Genomic DNA, 16,906 nt, shown 5'->3' on the forward strand with positions numbered 1-16,906 from the left:
CTCCTAACACTGACCCTAAAACTAACCCTAGCTCCTAACCCTAACCCTAATCCTAGCTCCTAACCCTAAAACTAATCCTAGTTCCTAACCCTAACCCTAAAACTAACCCTAGTTCCTAACCCTAAAACTAACCCTAACCCTAAAACTAATGTAATTCTAACACTAATTCTAACCTTAACCCTAAACCCCCTAGAAATAGCATTTGACCTCATGGCGACTAATCGTCCAGACACACACACAGTGCTATCATATACCATATTACTGAGTATGGGTCTTCAACCAACCCACAAGTGTCTCAGTGGTGATAAATGAAGGGACGCCAGTGGTACTTCTGAGAACCATTCGTAACAGTAGCAGACAGACAGCCCTGTGTGTGGCTGTACAAGTCACCTCCCCTCACACTCCACTCCTTTCCCCTCTCAGTGACACACACCACCCATTGTCATTTTGGATCTGCATGTTACAGTTTCCTTCGAGACAAGGGGAGCCGGTGCAGATAAGAGGAAGTAGACAAAGAAGAAAGAAAACGTGACTGGGTAACACAGCAGGGTACACTTGCTAGGTGACAGACAGACACGCACACTTACCTCAGGTGTGACATCACGGGGAGCGAAACCGGTCCCCCCGGTTGTCAAGATGAGATTGAGTTCTTTCTCATCACACCAGTCCACCAGAGTCTCCTGATGAGACAGACAGAGAGAGACAGACAGAGAGAGACAGACAGAGAGAGACAGACAGACAGAGAGAGACAGACAGAGAGAGACAGACAGACAGAGAGAGACAGACAGAGAGAGACAGACAGAGAGAGACAGACAGAGAGAGACAGACAGACAGAGAGAGACAGACAGAGAGAGACAGACAGAGAGAGACAGACTGAGACATAGGATCTGATAGGTTTCTAGGTATACCTCATGTCATGTGACATGAGTCTCATTGGCACTGATGGAGAGGATGTGACATACAGTAGGTCACTGCTAAGAGGTCATGGGGGGTGACGATTGTGGCTTGGACTGTATACAAGGTGTGACATACACTACATGACCAAAAGTATGTGGACACCTGCTCGTCGAACATCTCATGCCAAAATCATGGGCATTAATATGGAGTTGGTCCTCCCTTTGCTGCAATAACAGCCTCCACACTTCTGGGAAGGCTTTCCACTAGATGTTGGAACATTGCTGCGGGGACTTGCTTCCATTCAGCCACAGGCATTAGTGAGGTCGGGAACTGATGTTGGACGATTAAGCCTGGCTCGCAGTCGGCATTCCAATTCATCCCAAAAGTGTTTGATGGGGTTGAGGTTAGGGTTCTGTGCAGACCAGTCAAATTCTTACACACCGATCTCGACAAACCATTTCAGTATGGACCTCGCTTTGTGTGCGGGGGCATTGTCATGCTGAAACAGGAAAAGGGCCTTCTCCAAAGCACAGAACAATCTAGAATGTGTCCTCCTGGCGTCCACTAAACCCAGATTCATCACTCCTTGATTCATCACTCCAGAGAAGACGTTTCCACTGCTCCAGAGTCCAATGGCGGTGAGCTTTACACCACTCCAGCTGACGCTTGGCATTGTGCATGCTGATCTTAGGCTTGTGTGCGACTGCTCAGCCATGGAAACCCATTTCATGAAGGTCCCGACGAACTGTTCTTGTGCTGACGTTGCTTCCAGAGGCAGTTTGGAACTCAGTAGTGAGACTTGCAACCGAGGACAGATGATTTTTACACACTATGCGCTTCAGCACTCGGTGGTCCCGTTCTGTGAGCTTATGTGGCCTACCACTTCGCGGCTGAGCCGTTGTTGCTCCTAGACATTTCCACTTCACAATAACAGCACTTACAGTTGAAGGTGCCACGTTGAAGGTCAATGAACTCTGCAGTAAGGCCATTCTACTGCCAATGTTTGTCTATGGAGATTGCATGGCGGTGTGCTCGATTTTATACACCTGTCAGCAACGGGTGTGGCTGAAATAGCCAAATTCACTCATTTGAAAGGGTGTATGTATTTTAGAAAGACAGTGAGACAGGGATAGAAAGATAAGTTACTTCAGAGCAGACCATATTCATTCGTCTCAGAGTAGGAGTACGCATCTAGGATAAAAAAAATGTATTTTTGAAAATTATTGTGATTAAGATCATATGGGCATGGGAGGACCTGATCCTAGATCAGCACTCCTACTCTAAGACACTAGAATACAGACCCTGGAGTCAAAAAGTGTTTGAAATCTTTTAAATAGTTAAGTCTCGCTTCATTGAGGTTGTCTGGCAAAATGGAACCAATTGAATATACCAAAAAAGTGCAAACCCTGTCCATCTGGCACACCAAAGCACATGCTCAAAGTATTTGATTATAAATACTATTTGAACACAGGTCTAATGACTGACAAATAGATAGACATCCAATGATCAATTTACCTTAATCTCGTCAATTTCATCTGGCACGATTTTATAGGCTGAAATAAAGCCTCCCAGCCTGAGAGAGAGAGAGAGAGAGAGAGAGAGAGAGAGAGAGAGAGAGAGAGAGAGAGAGAGAGAGAGAGAGAGAGAGAGAGAGAGAAACACAGAACATCAGGACACAGTCACTCCCATTTCAGATGTGAAACTAGAAACATAAAGCCTCTTGCTGTACTGCAGATATCTTCAAAACAGTCAGTAGGCTCAAACCTCCAGACATGCAATCCAAGAGCTTTTAAAGTAATCAAATTCCTGTTCTTTTACCCAAGCAGGCCTAGCAGGGAGAGAAATAGGGATGAAAGAGAGAGCGAGAAAGGGAAGGAGAGTCGTGAATGCCCTTGAACATCCAATCCTAAAAGGCTTTCCTCAGGACGGCCCATGAGGGATACTACACTCACAAGGACAGTCTGCTGTTTGAAGAAGTGTACCATGGCGCTCTCCGGTGGCCAGCGCCGGTATTGCACTAAGAGGAGAAAATAAAGCAGCAGACTCAAGGTAAAGAATCTCCACGAATGATGGTATAATACAACACACACACACACACACACACACACACACACACACACACACACACACACACACACACACACACACACACCTTACTTAACCTGTTTTTGTAAGGAGGTGCTATTTTTAGGAAACTACTGCATCATGTTTCCCCCTCTGCGACAGACACTTCAGACAATACTGTGGTGGAACTCCACAACCACACTAAAGTAACATCTAGCCCTTACAACATCACTGCTACACTGACTACTGACCTATTAAATCCCATAGAGTTACTGCATCAAAATAATGAGCTCGGCTTGTAGTAAATCACTTTTTCATTTTAGAGGGAAACCATCTTGCTAAAAAATGAAAAAGCAAAAGTGATAGAGCGTAGTAATTGTATTATAGCATAATTTGTCACAGAGCTGGAGTATGGACTGTGGCTAAAGCAACAAGCTCTCATCGGCTCACGTCAGAATTTGACGTTCATCTGAATTCTTAAGGTTAGGCATTAAGTCTGAAGGTTGAGGTAAGTGTTAAGGTTTGGGATAGGCTTAAAACAAAAATATAAAAAACGACTTTCTGTGGCTGGATTCAAACGCGCAACCTTTGGAACCAGAGGCAGATGCTTACAGAGGCAGATGCTTACAGAGGCAGATGCTTACGTCTATCTGCCATCCTCGTCCACAGCGCCCTAGTAGTGGCATGTTTCCACGTCATCTCCCGAATGTCCTCGGACATAGATGGACGTCGAATACTGACTTGTATCACGGTTGACCTGCCCGGGCTAAAGTATGCAGAAGGTACACTGGCATAGCGGAAACCCCCGCAGGCCCCACAAGGCGAGGGGGGGGGGGGGGGCACAAGAGTTCTGGGGGCCCATGTGCCCATCATCTCACATCTAGTCTAAATTTGAGGAATAAATGTGAATACTTTTGACAGTAATTTCCATATGCAGCAAGCAAAGTGTTTGTGTTGCCCAATGTATATGGGTAGTAGATGAGTCAGACAATATAGTTTTCTTGCGTCTAATTAGCCCATTTCTCAGCGGCAGCGGCCCGCCTCGGCCTCCTCACCTAACTGCCAATCAAGTTTAAAAAAGTTAGGTGAATCAGGTGGGACTCGGATGGAGAATGAGTGAGTTGTTCAAGCTGGATAAACAAAAGGCAAGAGACCAAGTGGTGCCCGAAAAACGTTTAAAAAAAAACTTTATCAATCTGATCAAATTCCTGAAGAAAACCACGTCAGCAAAACTACCAGCTCGTCCTCGACTGATGAAACACCATCACAGGTAGAAGCTAGCACGCCTACTTAAAGGAACATTTGAAGTGATTTTTTGACAAATGAAAACATCATGACTGGTTGTGTTTATGCCACAATAAAAAGTCATACATTTTTAAAGTTAAACTCGGACTTTGCGGGGGTCCAGAGAAACTGCACTACGCCAGAGAGAAGGTAAGAAGGTAAGAGAGGTTTTGCCTGTAGGACAAACACATGCATGCACAAACACACAGATGTATACATGCACTCACTCACTCACTCACGCACGCACACACATCTATGCTAACAATGGTCTGACGAGAGTGTGAGTGCTTTACTCTCAGCGATGAGGTGTGTGTGCCTACACGTATATGTGTGTGTGCACAAGAGTTTTCAGTGTAGGTTACTGTGTTGTTTCACCCCGGGAAAGTAAAGGACCTGTAAAAATAAATCCCATCTCTGTAGGTTCATTTCCTCCCTCTCTGTTTTAGCCAAAATGAAAATATGCTAAACACAAATAGCTACGATTCCTTCCAGCTGTTTCCTAGGCAACCCCATTCTATCTGAAGCCTCTGGTTTCCATGTTTATCATGAGTGTGTTTGCTTTGTTGCTGTGTTTCGGGATGCCGTGTCTCTGCTATGTCTCTGAAGTGTCTGTGTGAGTGTTGCTGCATACCGGTGTGTGTGTGTGTGTGTGTTTTAACGTGACAGTGTAACAACACTCCTCTACTCCATGGTGTTCCAGTACAGAGCACTTCCTGAAACATTCTGTGGAGGAGCTGGATCTGACCCACTCCTGTCCAATGGGGGAGAGGGAGAGTTATGGCTGTTTGCTCTAGGTGTGGAAACATGCAGTACTGATGCTGCTACAGTATGAGAGGGGACACAGGGCTTTGGCCTGGAAGACGGGATGCTTTGCCCAGATTACTCTATGAATAAAATAGGAGAGAATAGAATAAGGGGGGAGGGAGGGAGAGAGAGAGAGAGAGAGAGAGAGAGAGAGAGAGAGAGAGAGAGAGAGAGGGAGGGGGGGAGGGAAGGGAAGGGAAGGGAAGGGAAGGGAAGGGAAGGGAAGGGAAGGGAAGGGAAGGGAAGGGAAGGGAAGGGAAGGGAAGGGAAGGGAAGGGAAGGGAAGGGAAGGGAAGGGAAGGAGAAAGGCAATAGGAGATTGAGAAAAGCATGATGCGGTGGTACATATGATGTATTTTACCTATGATGTTTCTGTTTCTGTATGTAACCGTAATGTATGTGTGTCTTACGTCTATTTGTTTATGGTGTGCCTGTTATGTCTGAGATTTGTCTGAAACTTTGTTCCCTCCTGCTGCTGTGTTGGTTGGACCAGGTCTCTCTTGAAAAATAGATTTGATCTCAATGAGACTACCTAGATAAAGGTTCAATTAAATGAAGACATCAAGACACAATCCACTAACCAATACCCCTTACCCCTGCACACACACACAGTCTGTGACCCAGCTGTGCAGGTCTATACAGTTGTGGGCCAGCTCTATGTTGAGGCCCATCTGCTGTAGTGGTGGTATTAATAATGCATGGTCTCTGTACAGGGCTCTCCATCACACATACACACACACACACACGCGCATACACACACACACACACACACACACACACACACACACACACACACACACACACACACACACACACACACACACACACACACACACACACACACACACAGCTTTGTTTGACCATTAAAAATCGTATTTTCCAACACTAACCCTAACAATAACCCTAAACCCTAAACCCACTAACACTAAACCTAACCCTAAGCTTAACCCCAAAACCCTAACCCTAACCTTAACCCCAAAACCCTAAAACTAACCCTTAAGCTTAAAATAGTGTTTGAACAAATTCAGGACCTGACTTTTCAAAAAAGTGATTGTTTTCCTATCTTTTCAGGACATCCGGGTGAAATGTTAGGACATTGGGTTACTGATAATGTAGGAAAACAAGTACACACTCACACACAAACAGAGGGCCAGCACCATCATCCCTACCCAAGACATCTTAGTAGAGCCTGGCTGTGATGGCAGCGATGTAGGGAAGCTCTCAAGGGTCAACAATTCCTTTCAACGTGTCTGCAGTGAGAGGGGTGTATATGTGTGTCTTTGAGGGGACTCTCCTCGCGTTACACACACACAACCCCCACCACCAGCCAGTGTTGAGTGCTCTGAGTGCTCTGTACGGTGTTACACTCCCATTGCTACACTCCCAATGCTACACTCACTGTAACAATCACACACTGAAACACTAGCTGAGAGACACACAGAGACACACACTTAGACTAACTCAGACAGAGAACCACTCAAGAACAACCCAACCCAGCTATATTTAGGACCCCACACAATCATGCATATCTAATCTGTACTGCGTTGCCTGGGATTGTCCTTTCAAGCACAGTTGCAGCAACTATGGTGGATGCGTAACCAGGCCAGCTCAGTACAGCTCACCTTGGCTTAGTTCAGCTTGTCTCTGTAGTATAAAAAGGGTGAAATTGCAGAAAGCTGTCTCCCCTCAATCGCTTATTCTCTGAACTATCCACTACCCCACCAACATGTAATTTTCCGCAACCTGGGATACGACGTAATTTTGACAAGTCCATGTACAGCGGATCATTTGCACGATAACATAGCTTAACACATTGCAGGCTAGCAGGTGCTAGTTAAGGCTAGCACAGGCTAGCAAATGCTAACACTGGCTAAAACAGGCTAGTACAGAAACATTTAAAGACTAGCATAAGATAGCTTGCTAACGTAGAGCACAACCAGCCCAGCGGACCTGTCTTGTCTGTCTCCTTCCAGTGACTGCTGCTCTGTGGGTGAAATGAGCACACTGTCACCCATCTGATTTATACAGACGCTATTTTTAGCTGCGACAATTTGTAAAATTGACAAAGGATGTTACAACCCAAGTTGCTCGAGGGCGGCAACACGGTGTTGGCTGGAGCCCCAGGAGGATATTCATTCAACCTTCAACACACACACGTACACATGCTCCAGAATGTACACACACACACACACACACACACACACACACACACACACACACACACACACACACACACACACACACACACACACACACACACACACACACACACACACACACACACACACACACACACACACACACACACACACACACACAAATAAGCAGGAGGGGAGAACTGTACACATTGAGCACAGACAACAACCCATCTGCCCTTGAGAATGTGTGTCATTTTCATGACCCCTCTCTCTCTCTTTCTCTCTCTCTGTTTCTCTCCCTCTCTCTCTGTCTTGCTTTGTCTCTTTCTCTCTATTTGTCTCCCTCTTTCTCTCTCTCCCTCTCTCTCTCTCTCTTGCTTTCTCTCTCTCTCTCTCTCTCTCTCTCTCTATTTGCTATTTGTCTCTCTCTTTCTCTCTCTGTTTCTCTCCCTTTCTCTCTCTGTTTCTCTCTGTCTTGTATTCTCTCTCTCTCTCCCTCTCTCTATCTAGGCTGACACACCTCTTCAAGCTCCTTCAATAGGAGGGAATACATTATGTGTTGGTGTACTGATTGGACACTGTGGAGGCTGATATCAAGGAGAATGTGTTAAAAGAGTTTAAAGTAGGCTTGGGCGGTATCCAGATTGTCATACATTCATACCGTCCTTGTGCCATACTGGGATATTTGGTAATATCGGCACTGAACACAAGGGGCGCTGCTTTCAAACCTCACTTATTCTCTGTAATCCGAAGGTTAGCAATGCTAACAAGCACATGTAAAATCTCGTAGAGAATGCTAACTAAATGCTAACGGGCTATTGCAAACATTTTGTACAGTTTCTGACCTAAACTATACAAGTACAACAAGCTACTCACAGTTTGCTGCACGTACAAAACTAATATGAGCCAGCAAGGCTCTTGATCAAGGAGGGAATTCTCTGCTGTTACGAAGTGAATGCTTGATTTTGGAAGAAACTATCCACTTAGCTAGATTGTTAACTAGCTACTAAATTAGCAAACCAAATGCACAACTGCAGAGCATTTAGCACATTTTAGACAGTTAACTTAATAGTTATAAGATATCTAACTGGTAAACATTTAGTTGTGAATTCCATACGGTAACTAGATCACCTGGCGCATGACACGCAACAGTCAAAAGGCCCCGGTCTCTCGTCATTGTGTGCTTGTAAACAAGCATAAGCTTCATAACGAAAAATAATGTGTCAGGTGAAATGAAAAACGTAATGTTCTTTATCTCCTAACGTATTGCGCAAGTTGACTCCAGGTATTTACTTAAAAAGTAGCTACAAATATTCACATTTATTAAAAAACTTCAAAGAAATATTTTCAACTGTATTTTTTAAATGTATTTATTTATTTTTATATTTATTGAATATCCGAAACATACAATATACTTGCAATGAAGCCGCTCAACAACTACACCACACCATCCAACAGACTCCCATTCAGAGCGACACACAGAAGCATCCAGGGTCAATGCCCTGCTCAAGGGCACGTTGACAGATCTCCCACCAGGCCAAAAAACCTGAACCCGAACCCTCCAAGATCCCCCCACAGTTCCCCAATAGCTGTCCCTCAACCAACCTCCACTCCCACTTGTCTAAAATTCCACATCCCAAACCTCAGCTTCCCTCAGCCCATCTATCTCTGCTGGTCGACCCTCTTCGGATTTCTACGCAACACATATCTTTCAACTATGCTGTGATGTTAAAACATACAATTTCAATCTATCTAATCGAATAGAATCCACAGATTGCGAGATGTTGTCAACATCCTGGTCCTCAAATGAAACTGGTATACTTTCCTATTTATGCTATTTTCATTCCTCCGCAAATTTTGATCCTTTATATTGGGCAGACAGACCAGTTCCCCACCTCCTCCCGCTGCCACCTGCCTCCTCTATTTTTGGTGTAATGCTGTAATCAATTGGTTGTACTCTTGGACTGAGCAGACCTTCCCGTACAATTCTGATAACTCCATGAAGGACATAACTCTACCATTCCAATTTACAATATCATTTAAGAACAAAATACCCTTTTCAAACATCTTTCCCATAAATACAGGTATTTTATCAACCAGCACATTTGTGTTCAGCCATAATATTTGTTGTAATATTTGTTCTATCTTTTCAGGGGGATGAAATTGAAATTGTAGCCAGCTCTGCCACGCTTGTTTGCAAAAGAGAGATACTTTGAAAAAAGTATCATTTTCAATTAATCAAAAATTAGACATGGCAATCTGCACAAAGGCAAAAAGGCAATTTTTAAACAATGGATGAGCTTTTCTTTGTAATATACTTGAGAACCATGTAGGGTTCAAGTAAAACTTTTGAATAAGTGAAGCTTTTAGAGAGAGGTTTAGTGCTTTTATATTTAATAATCTCAACCCTCCCAATTCATATTCATGATATAGATAGGCACCACGCTTTATTTGGTCTGGTTTAGTGTCCCAGATAAAGCTAAATATTTGTTGCTCATATGATTTGAAAAATGAATCATCAGGAGTAGGCAGCGCCATAAGTAAGTGAGTATACTGAGATATGACTAAGGAGTTAATCAGGGCAATTTTCCCATAAATAGACAGGTATTTACCTCTCCATGGTTGCAGGATCTTGTCTATTTTACAAGTTTTCTATTGAAATTCATTGTGGAGAGCTTATTTATATCTTATATGAATACCAAGTATGTCTACTTCACCATTAGCCCATTTTATAGGTAAACTGCAGGGTAATGTAAAAGTTGAATTTTTTAAAGATCCAATACGTAATATTAGGTTTTAGTCCAGAGAGTACAGAAAAGTTATCTAGATCTTCAATGAGACATTGAAGATTGGACACCTTTGTTTTTAAGCCTTGGATTTCTAATAATCTAATGTTGTTATTGGATCTGATTTTAATGGCTAGCATTTCGATGGCCATAACGAATAGATATGGTGACAGCAGACACCCTTGTTTAACACCTCTTGACAATTCAAAACTCTCTGAGAAGTAGCCGTTATTTACTATTTTACACCTGGGGTTGCTATACATTATTTTTACCCATTTTATAAGAGAATCACAGAAATTGTAAAAATCCAGGCATTTCTAAATAAAATCCAGTCTTACTTTGTCAAATGCCTTTTCAAAATCAGATATAAATACCAGGCCTGGCTTCTTAGATGTTTCATGATGTTCTATTATTTCTAGTAGTTGTCGTATATCTTCTTATGGATAGGGGGCACTATTTTCACGACCGGGTGAAAATAACGTAGCCGATTTAATCTGTTTATTACTCCTGCCCAGAAACTAGAATATGCATATAATTGTTTGATTTGGATAGAAAAGACTCTAAAGTTTCTAAAACTGTTTGAATGGTGTCTGTGAGTATAACAGAACTCATATGGCAGGCCAAAACCTGAGAAGATTCCATACAGGAAGTGCCCTGTCTGACCATTTCTTGTCCTTCTAGGTTATCTCTATCGAATATACAGTATCTCTGCTGTAATGTGACAATTTCTAAGGCTCTCTGAAGGCGCCAGAAAGTGGATTGGGATCTCTGCAGTCTCTGGGCAAGGTTCAGCAGCTCTGTTTGTGAATGGTCAGCCTAGTGGCTCAGAGCCTGGAGATGCGTGCGCACGACAGGATTCCATGTTTTTCTTCACCTGTTTGAACGAAAACAACATCGTCTGGTTGGAATATTATCGCTATTTTATGAGAAAAATAGCATAAAAATAGATTTTAAACAGCGTTTGACATGCTTCTAAGTACGGTAATGGAATATTTTGAAATGTTTTGTCACGATACGCGCCCGCACGTCACCGTTCGGATAGGGACCTGAATGCACAAACAAAACGGAGGATATTTGCACATAACTATGGATTATTTTGAACCAGAACAACATTTGTTGTTGAAGTAGAAGTCTTGGGAGTGCATTCTGACGAAGAACAGCAAAGGTAATCCAATTTTTCTTATAGTAATTCTGAGTTTAGTGAACGCCAAACTTGGTGGGTGTCAAATTAGCTAGCCCGTGATAGCGAGCTATCTACTCAGAATATTGCAAAATGTGCTTTTGCCGAAAAGCTATTTTAAAATCTGACACCGCGATTGCATAAAGGAGTTCTGTATCTATAATTCTTAAAATAATTGTTATGTATTTTGTAAACGTTTATCAAGAGTAATTTACTAAATTCACCGGAAGTTTTCGGTGGGTTTGCTAGTTCTGAACAGCACATGCTAATGTAAAAAGCTGGTTTTTGTGGTTAGATTAGCGAGATTAATGTGGTTAGATTAACGAGAGTCTTGTCTTTCAAATGGTGTAAAATAGTCATATGTTTGAGAAATTGAAATTATAGCATTTTTAAGGTTTTTCGTATTTCGCGCCGGGCGCTACCATTGGATATTGATGACACGTTCCGCTAGCGGAACGTCTAGATGTAAGAAGATATTATCTCCATTGTATCGTCCATGTAAAAAACCTGTCTGATCAGGATGAACAATACCTGGTAAAAACCTTTTCATTCTGAGTGCTATGCATTTCGCTAGTATTTTTGCATCACAACATTGAAGTGTAAGGGGTCTCCAGATTTTTAGATAGACTGGATCTTTATATTTGCCATCTGGGTCTTGTTTTAATAATAGTGAAATCAGACCTTCCTGCTGAGTACCTGACAGACGGTATTGAACAGTATTGACGGTATTGAAAAAGCATCCCGTGGCTTTTTCCAAATACCCCGGTATACGGTATACAGCCCAAGCCTAGTTTAAAGAAGTGATCACTAACCGGTAAATCGAGACCTTTCAACGCAATCCTAGTCAATCCCCAAACATTTCTATAGAAAAGCCAACGATAAAGCCTTGCACTTCTATTTTTATTATATTTGTCTTGCGCCATTGGTGGTAGGTGCAGTTGATTCAGCTGCCCTGCGAGCCGGCCTGGCGAAGGGACAAACTCTGCCTACCTGGCGGATCTGGAGAGCTAAAATCAAGTGAGCATACTGCACTGGCCAATTGGATCCCTCAAATCAGTGTCTGCAGCTTCCACTAACCCACAGGAAAGTTTGATACTAGCCTACATGAGATGTCCTAACTTTTAAAACCATAACCAGAGAGAGACTGTCAAAGATTACAACGAAGAGCTGCTGTTTTTATGTTCATGTTTCAGTTTTGATTTAGCACTGTCAATACTTTTTTTTTTCAACACTTTCACTAAACATAAAATGTGCTTCTCCCTACTTGAACTCGTGCTACAACCAGCACTGCATCTGCAGTAATGGATGAGTAGCCAAGTATATCAATAGTCCCTTTTTTCTATTATTAGCAGCTCGTCGTGTCTATTTTAATATCGAATAATATTTAACTTTCTCTTTAACATAGGAACAACATGAACTGGTTCATGAGGCAGAAATAATGCAGTGTGACTCGAGTTTTGTCATCAGGTGGAAGACGGTGTCCCCTCCCTCTGGTCAGTCTCACAGGAGGAAAGGAGAGAGCAGGGACCGTGAGAGATAGACCCACTGTTGCTCTCCCCCTCCCTTCGCCAGGACTGACCATCAAAGGAAGGTACCGTACAATCAGTCCAGCAAAGCTAATTATGCTCCGCTATACCTCGCAAGTAATACAACAACTGATCTACATAGCTTGAGATTTGAAAGATAGTATGGTATGAGAAGAACAATATTGGCAGGCCAAACATAGCCAATATGCTGTGATAATGTATTAGGCCTACTGTGCAAACATTATTCTTACAGAACAGTTTTTTAGCGGTTAGGAGCGTTGTGCCAGTAACCGAAAGGTCGCTGGTTCGAATCCCCAAGCCGACTAGGTGAAAAATCTGCCATGCTGCACTTAGCTCTAATTGCTCCTTTAAGTCACTCTGGACTAGTGTCTGCTAAATTACAAAAATATAAATGTATTAAGTTCATGTTGCATAGGCTTACAAGTCATGCACAACAACAAAAAATCTGAGCGGTAGACTTTGACTCTGAAAGTGACTCAGAAAAGGGTGGTGACCACTGGTGTTTAAAGAATATGTGTCCCATTGAGTGACAGCTGTCTGGTTTAAAGTGTTTGGGCTGATTCTGGTGGGCTGTGGGTGGCTCTGCCCTGTGTTTGGAGTGTTCGTGTGTGTGTGCCTGCGTGAATAATCATGAATCGATGTCTATGCGTGTGTCTGTCCCAGACACTGTGCCATGGCACATTGTGGCCAGAATTTGTCTCCAGCTGGTCATCCTGAGGTAGTAACACGTGATGTGGAAATGTGGCACAGCACAGCATGGCACAGCCTGTAGAGGGGAGTAGAGGGTCAGGCTCAATCCCAATAACCCCCTTAGCCCTCCCTGGCCGTTTTTCGCGACTCCGTGAGCCACCTGGAGTAGTCTCGAAAACCCGAACCTTGGCAACGGTGGTTAGGGTCTGGTTTCAATTGCAGACTCTTCACAACTTCAATAAGATAAAAAACTTTTTTTACAGAGTGTGTCCTCTTCAGTCAGACAACTCTCCCAACAAATCAGGAGGCTGACATGCCAGAACGTCGCAATTCGATAACCAACGTTTGCAGGCAAAACCTTTGCAGTGGTTTTAGTGACGCTAGTTGACACAAACTAGACACTTGCGAAATGCACTCATTAAAAATAACCTCTGTGATCTCCATCTTGCTACTATTTAGTATTTTCTATTTCTATTGTATTTTATTTTGTATTTTCTAAGAGCATTGGGCCAGTAACCGAAAGGTCGCTGGTTTGAATCCCTGAGCTGACTAGGTTTAAAATCTGCCCTTGAACAAGACACTTAATTAACCCTAACTGCTCCTGTAAGTCGTTCTGGATAAGAACGTCTGCTAAATAAGACATTGACATTGTTCCTCTATGTCATTAAAATCAGACCCTAGTCACTGTTACCTTGGGTTGGGTTTTAGAGACTTCTCCCGGAGTGGGAGTGGTTTTCTGATGGCATTTTGAGCTACGCGTAGTGCCTTTTCAGCCCTCTAGTTCGTCCTCCAAACAAAGCCAATCAAGTTGCAGACTTCCTAGTAAGTGGTACTCAAATTACCCATGAAGCTCTGCAACCCGATGCTGGATAGTTTCTGCAGGAAAGATGGCTGCCAAAAATAGGAGGATGGAAGGAAATGTAAGTCATTATAACTTATTAACGACTCATTTACAAATCATGAAACGAAAAAAGTACAGTTAAGAGGAATATGTTAGTTAATGCAAAGACAAATTGTACATATTTTTTGGTCATAAAGTTGTTTTACGAAAATCACTGTTTAAGAAAGTTGTCTGACTAGCTAACATTAGCTAACTAATATATTTAGTTAGCTATATGGGCTTTTGACATTTGTATTAATTGTAATTTGTGTTGTTTAATGTTTTAGGGAATCCTAAGCAAACCAGATTGTATTGTGAAACCCTGTGGAGGTAAATAATCGAAAGAATTTACTGCAAATGGAATGTATAATTGTGTACGCTTGCCTTGCTGTTCATTAAAAAATACTTGTCATTGTTCTTTATTGTAGTAACGTTAGTGATTGACGATATGTGTCAATAAAGCTGAAGTAACGTACATATTTTCTTACTTATTGTGTGGTACTGGATAAAAACAACTGTACTGTATGTCTATGGATGTGCAACTATAGCTGATTTGTGTATGGACCCTAAAACATTTAGTATAAATATTAGTTCAGAACGGTGGTGTCACGGCTGTTCGAAGGATCGGACCAAAATGCAGCGTGTTCGTAGTTCCACATATTTATTTATTGTGAAACTAAAATGCAAAGACACCAAATACTTGAAACACAAAAAACAACAAACCATGACGCAGAGAGGAAAACACACTACTCAAAAGATAATCACCCACAAAAACAGGTGGGACAAACATCAACTTAAATATGACCTCCAATTAGAGGTAACGAGGATCAGCTGCCTCCAATTGGAGATCAACCCAAACAACACCAACATAGAAATACAAAACTAGAAACTGAACATAGAAATACAAAAACAGACAAACACCCCCTGTCACGCCCTGACCTACTCTACCATAGAAAATAACAACTTACTATGGTCAGGATGTGACAGGTGGTTTTAATTGTTTTACAATGCTTCCACTGGCTAATCATTATTAACCAGTGGAAAATGACTGAAGGAAATGCGACTGTTACATGTCAAATTGCTATTATGGAAGGAAAGCCCTGCTTCAGTTCCAACTCCACATTGAACCACAGCCAGAGGATGGGTAGGTTACACACTGACACACACACACGCACATGCAGCACACACACACACACACACACACACACACACACACACACACACACACAAGCATGCATCCAGGAACACACACACACCCCACCCTCCTCTCCACACACACGCTAATGAGTGTGTGACAGCCCGGTTGACAGGCTAGCTAGTTAGTGGAGCCAGTGCTGGCTCAGTGTGTCCCAAGACAGCGTGACGTATGAGACATGACACAGGCTTCCACACATAGGCCTCCATATTACACACTAAAGGACATGACAGACAGACAGGCGTTAGATTGGGCTGAGGGCTACAGCACAGGCCCTATGACATTAATACACTAACACACCCGTGCTATTATAACATATAAGAACAGACCAGGGTTTCCATGGGGCAACACCGGTGTTTCAGAGTAGGAGTGCTGATCTGGAATCAGCTCCCCCATCCATTTCATCTTATTCATTATGATTGGTAAAAGGTAAAACTGATCCTAGATCAGCAGTCATGCTCTGAGATGCTTTAGGATTATGGCACCAAGGTGTAAGAAGATCAACACATGCTACAACATATGGACATTTATGTGTGTGTCACTGTTAAGGATGATTAAGATGAAATGGATGGGGGAGCTGATTCCAGATCAGCACTCCTACTCTGAAACACTGACGTTGCCCCATGGAAACCCTCAGCCAGTGAGTGTGTGTGTGTGTGTGTGTGTGTGTGTGCGTGTGTGCGTGCGTATGGTCCCCTTGTCTCATGTAGAATGTGCTGGAGTTTGAGAGTTGGAAGACTTACAGGGAGGGGTCGTGGACGAGATCTTTGAGGTTGATTCCACTGCGGTCCTCTGCCAGGTTCCTAAAACAGCTGTCACTCACTGGATGAAGAGAACAGGAGCGAGAGAGAGAGAGAGAGAGAGAGAGAGAGAGAGATAACTCATCAGTTAAGTGGGCCAATACACACACGCTAACACATCTGCAACTGTTGTGCCCCGTGACTGTTGAGCAGGTGTGAGCCACATGAGTCATCATTGTGGTCAGAGATAGAATGACAGACAGAGAGAGAGACAGACAGACATCACTAAGAAAGAGACAAGGTGTTTCATGGTCTAAGTGATTACTAAGGACAGGCGAGCTTATATAAGGTACAAAAATATCACTTTATAAATAGGCAGACGTATAAAGCGACAATGCATCAGCAGTGCACCCAACTAACTCCATAGCACAACTAAAGAGACGTGGACGCCAGGAAACGGTTAAATGTTTAACCACTGACAAAAAGAGAGGGAGAGGGAGGTGTGAAGGGGGGGCTGAGAAGGAGAGATCGAGAGGGATGGAGGCTAGGGGGGGGGGAGAGGGAGAGGGGGAGAGAGAGGGAGACAAAAAGAAAGGGATGACAGAGAGGAGGAGGGTATGAGGAAAATGCAAGAGCGGGGGGTGAGAGAGAGGGAGGAGGGTGAGGAAAATGAGAGAGAGAGGGATGAGATAGATGAGGGG

General features: G+C 43.0%; 1 protein-coding gene across 7 annotated transcripts in view; it reads right to left on the bottom strand.

The window, feature by feature from the left end:
* The window catches only part of LOC106571666 (gephyrin), a 100,266-nt gene that overhangs the window by 62,180 nt on the left and 21,180 nt on the right, over positions 1 to 16,906 (bottom strand). For all 7 annotated transcript variants that reach the window (XM_014144983.3, XM_045695803.2, XM_045695800.2 and 4 more), the window contains exons 2-4: positions 16,209 to 16,287; positions 2,413 to 2,470; positions 588 to 680 (exon numbers count right to left, since the gene is read on the bottom strand). In XM_014144983.3, coding sequence (XP_014000458.1) covers positions 588 to 680; positions 2,413 to 2,470; positions 16,209 to 16,287 — 230 coding nt within the window. The remainder of the gene's footprint in view (positions 1 to 587; positions 681 to 2,412; positions 2,471 to 16,208; positions 16,288 to 16,906) is intronic.

Source organism: Salmo salar, chromosome 15 (genome assembly GCF_965601325.2).
Source record: "Salmo salar chromosome 15, fSalSal1, whole genome shotgun sequence".
NCBI classification, from domain to species: domain Eukaryota; kingdom Metazoa; phylum Chordata; class Actinopteri; order Salmoniformes; family Salmonidae; genus Salmo; species Salmo salar.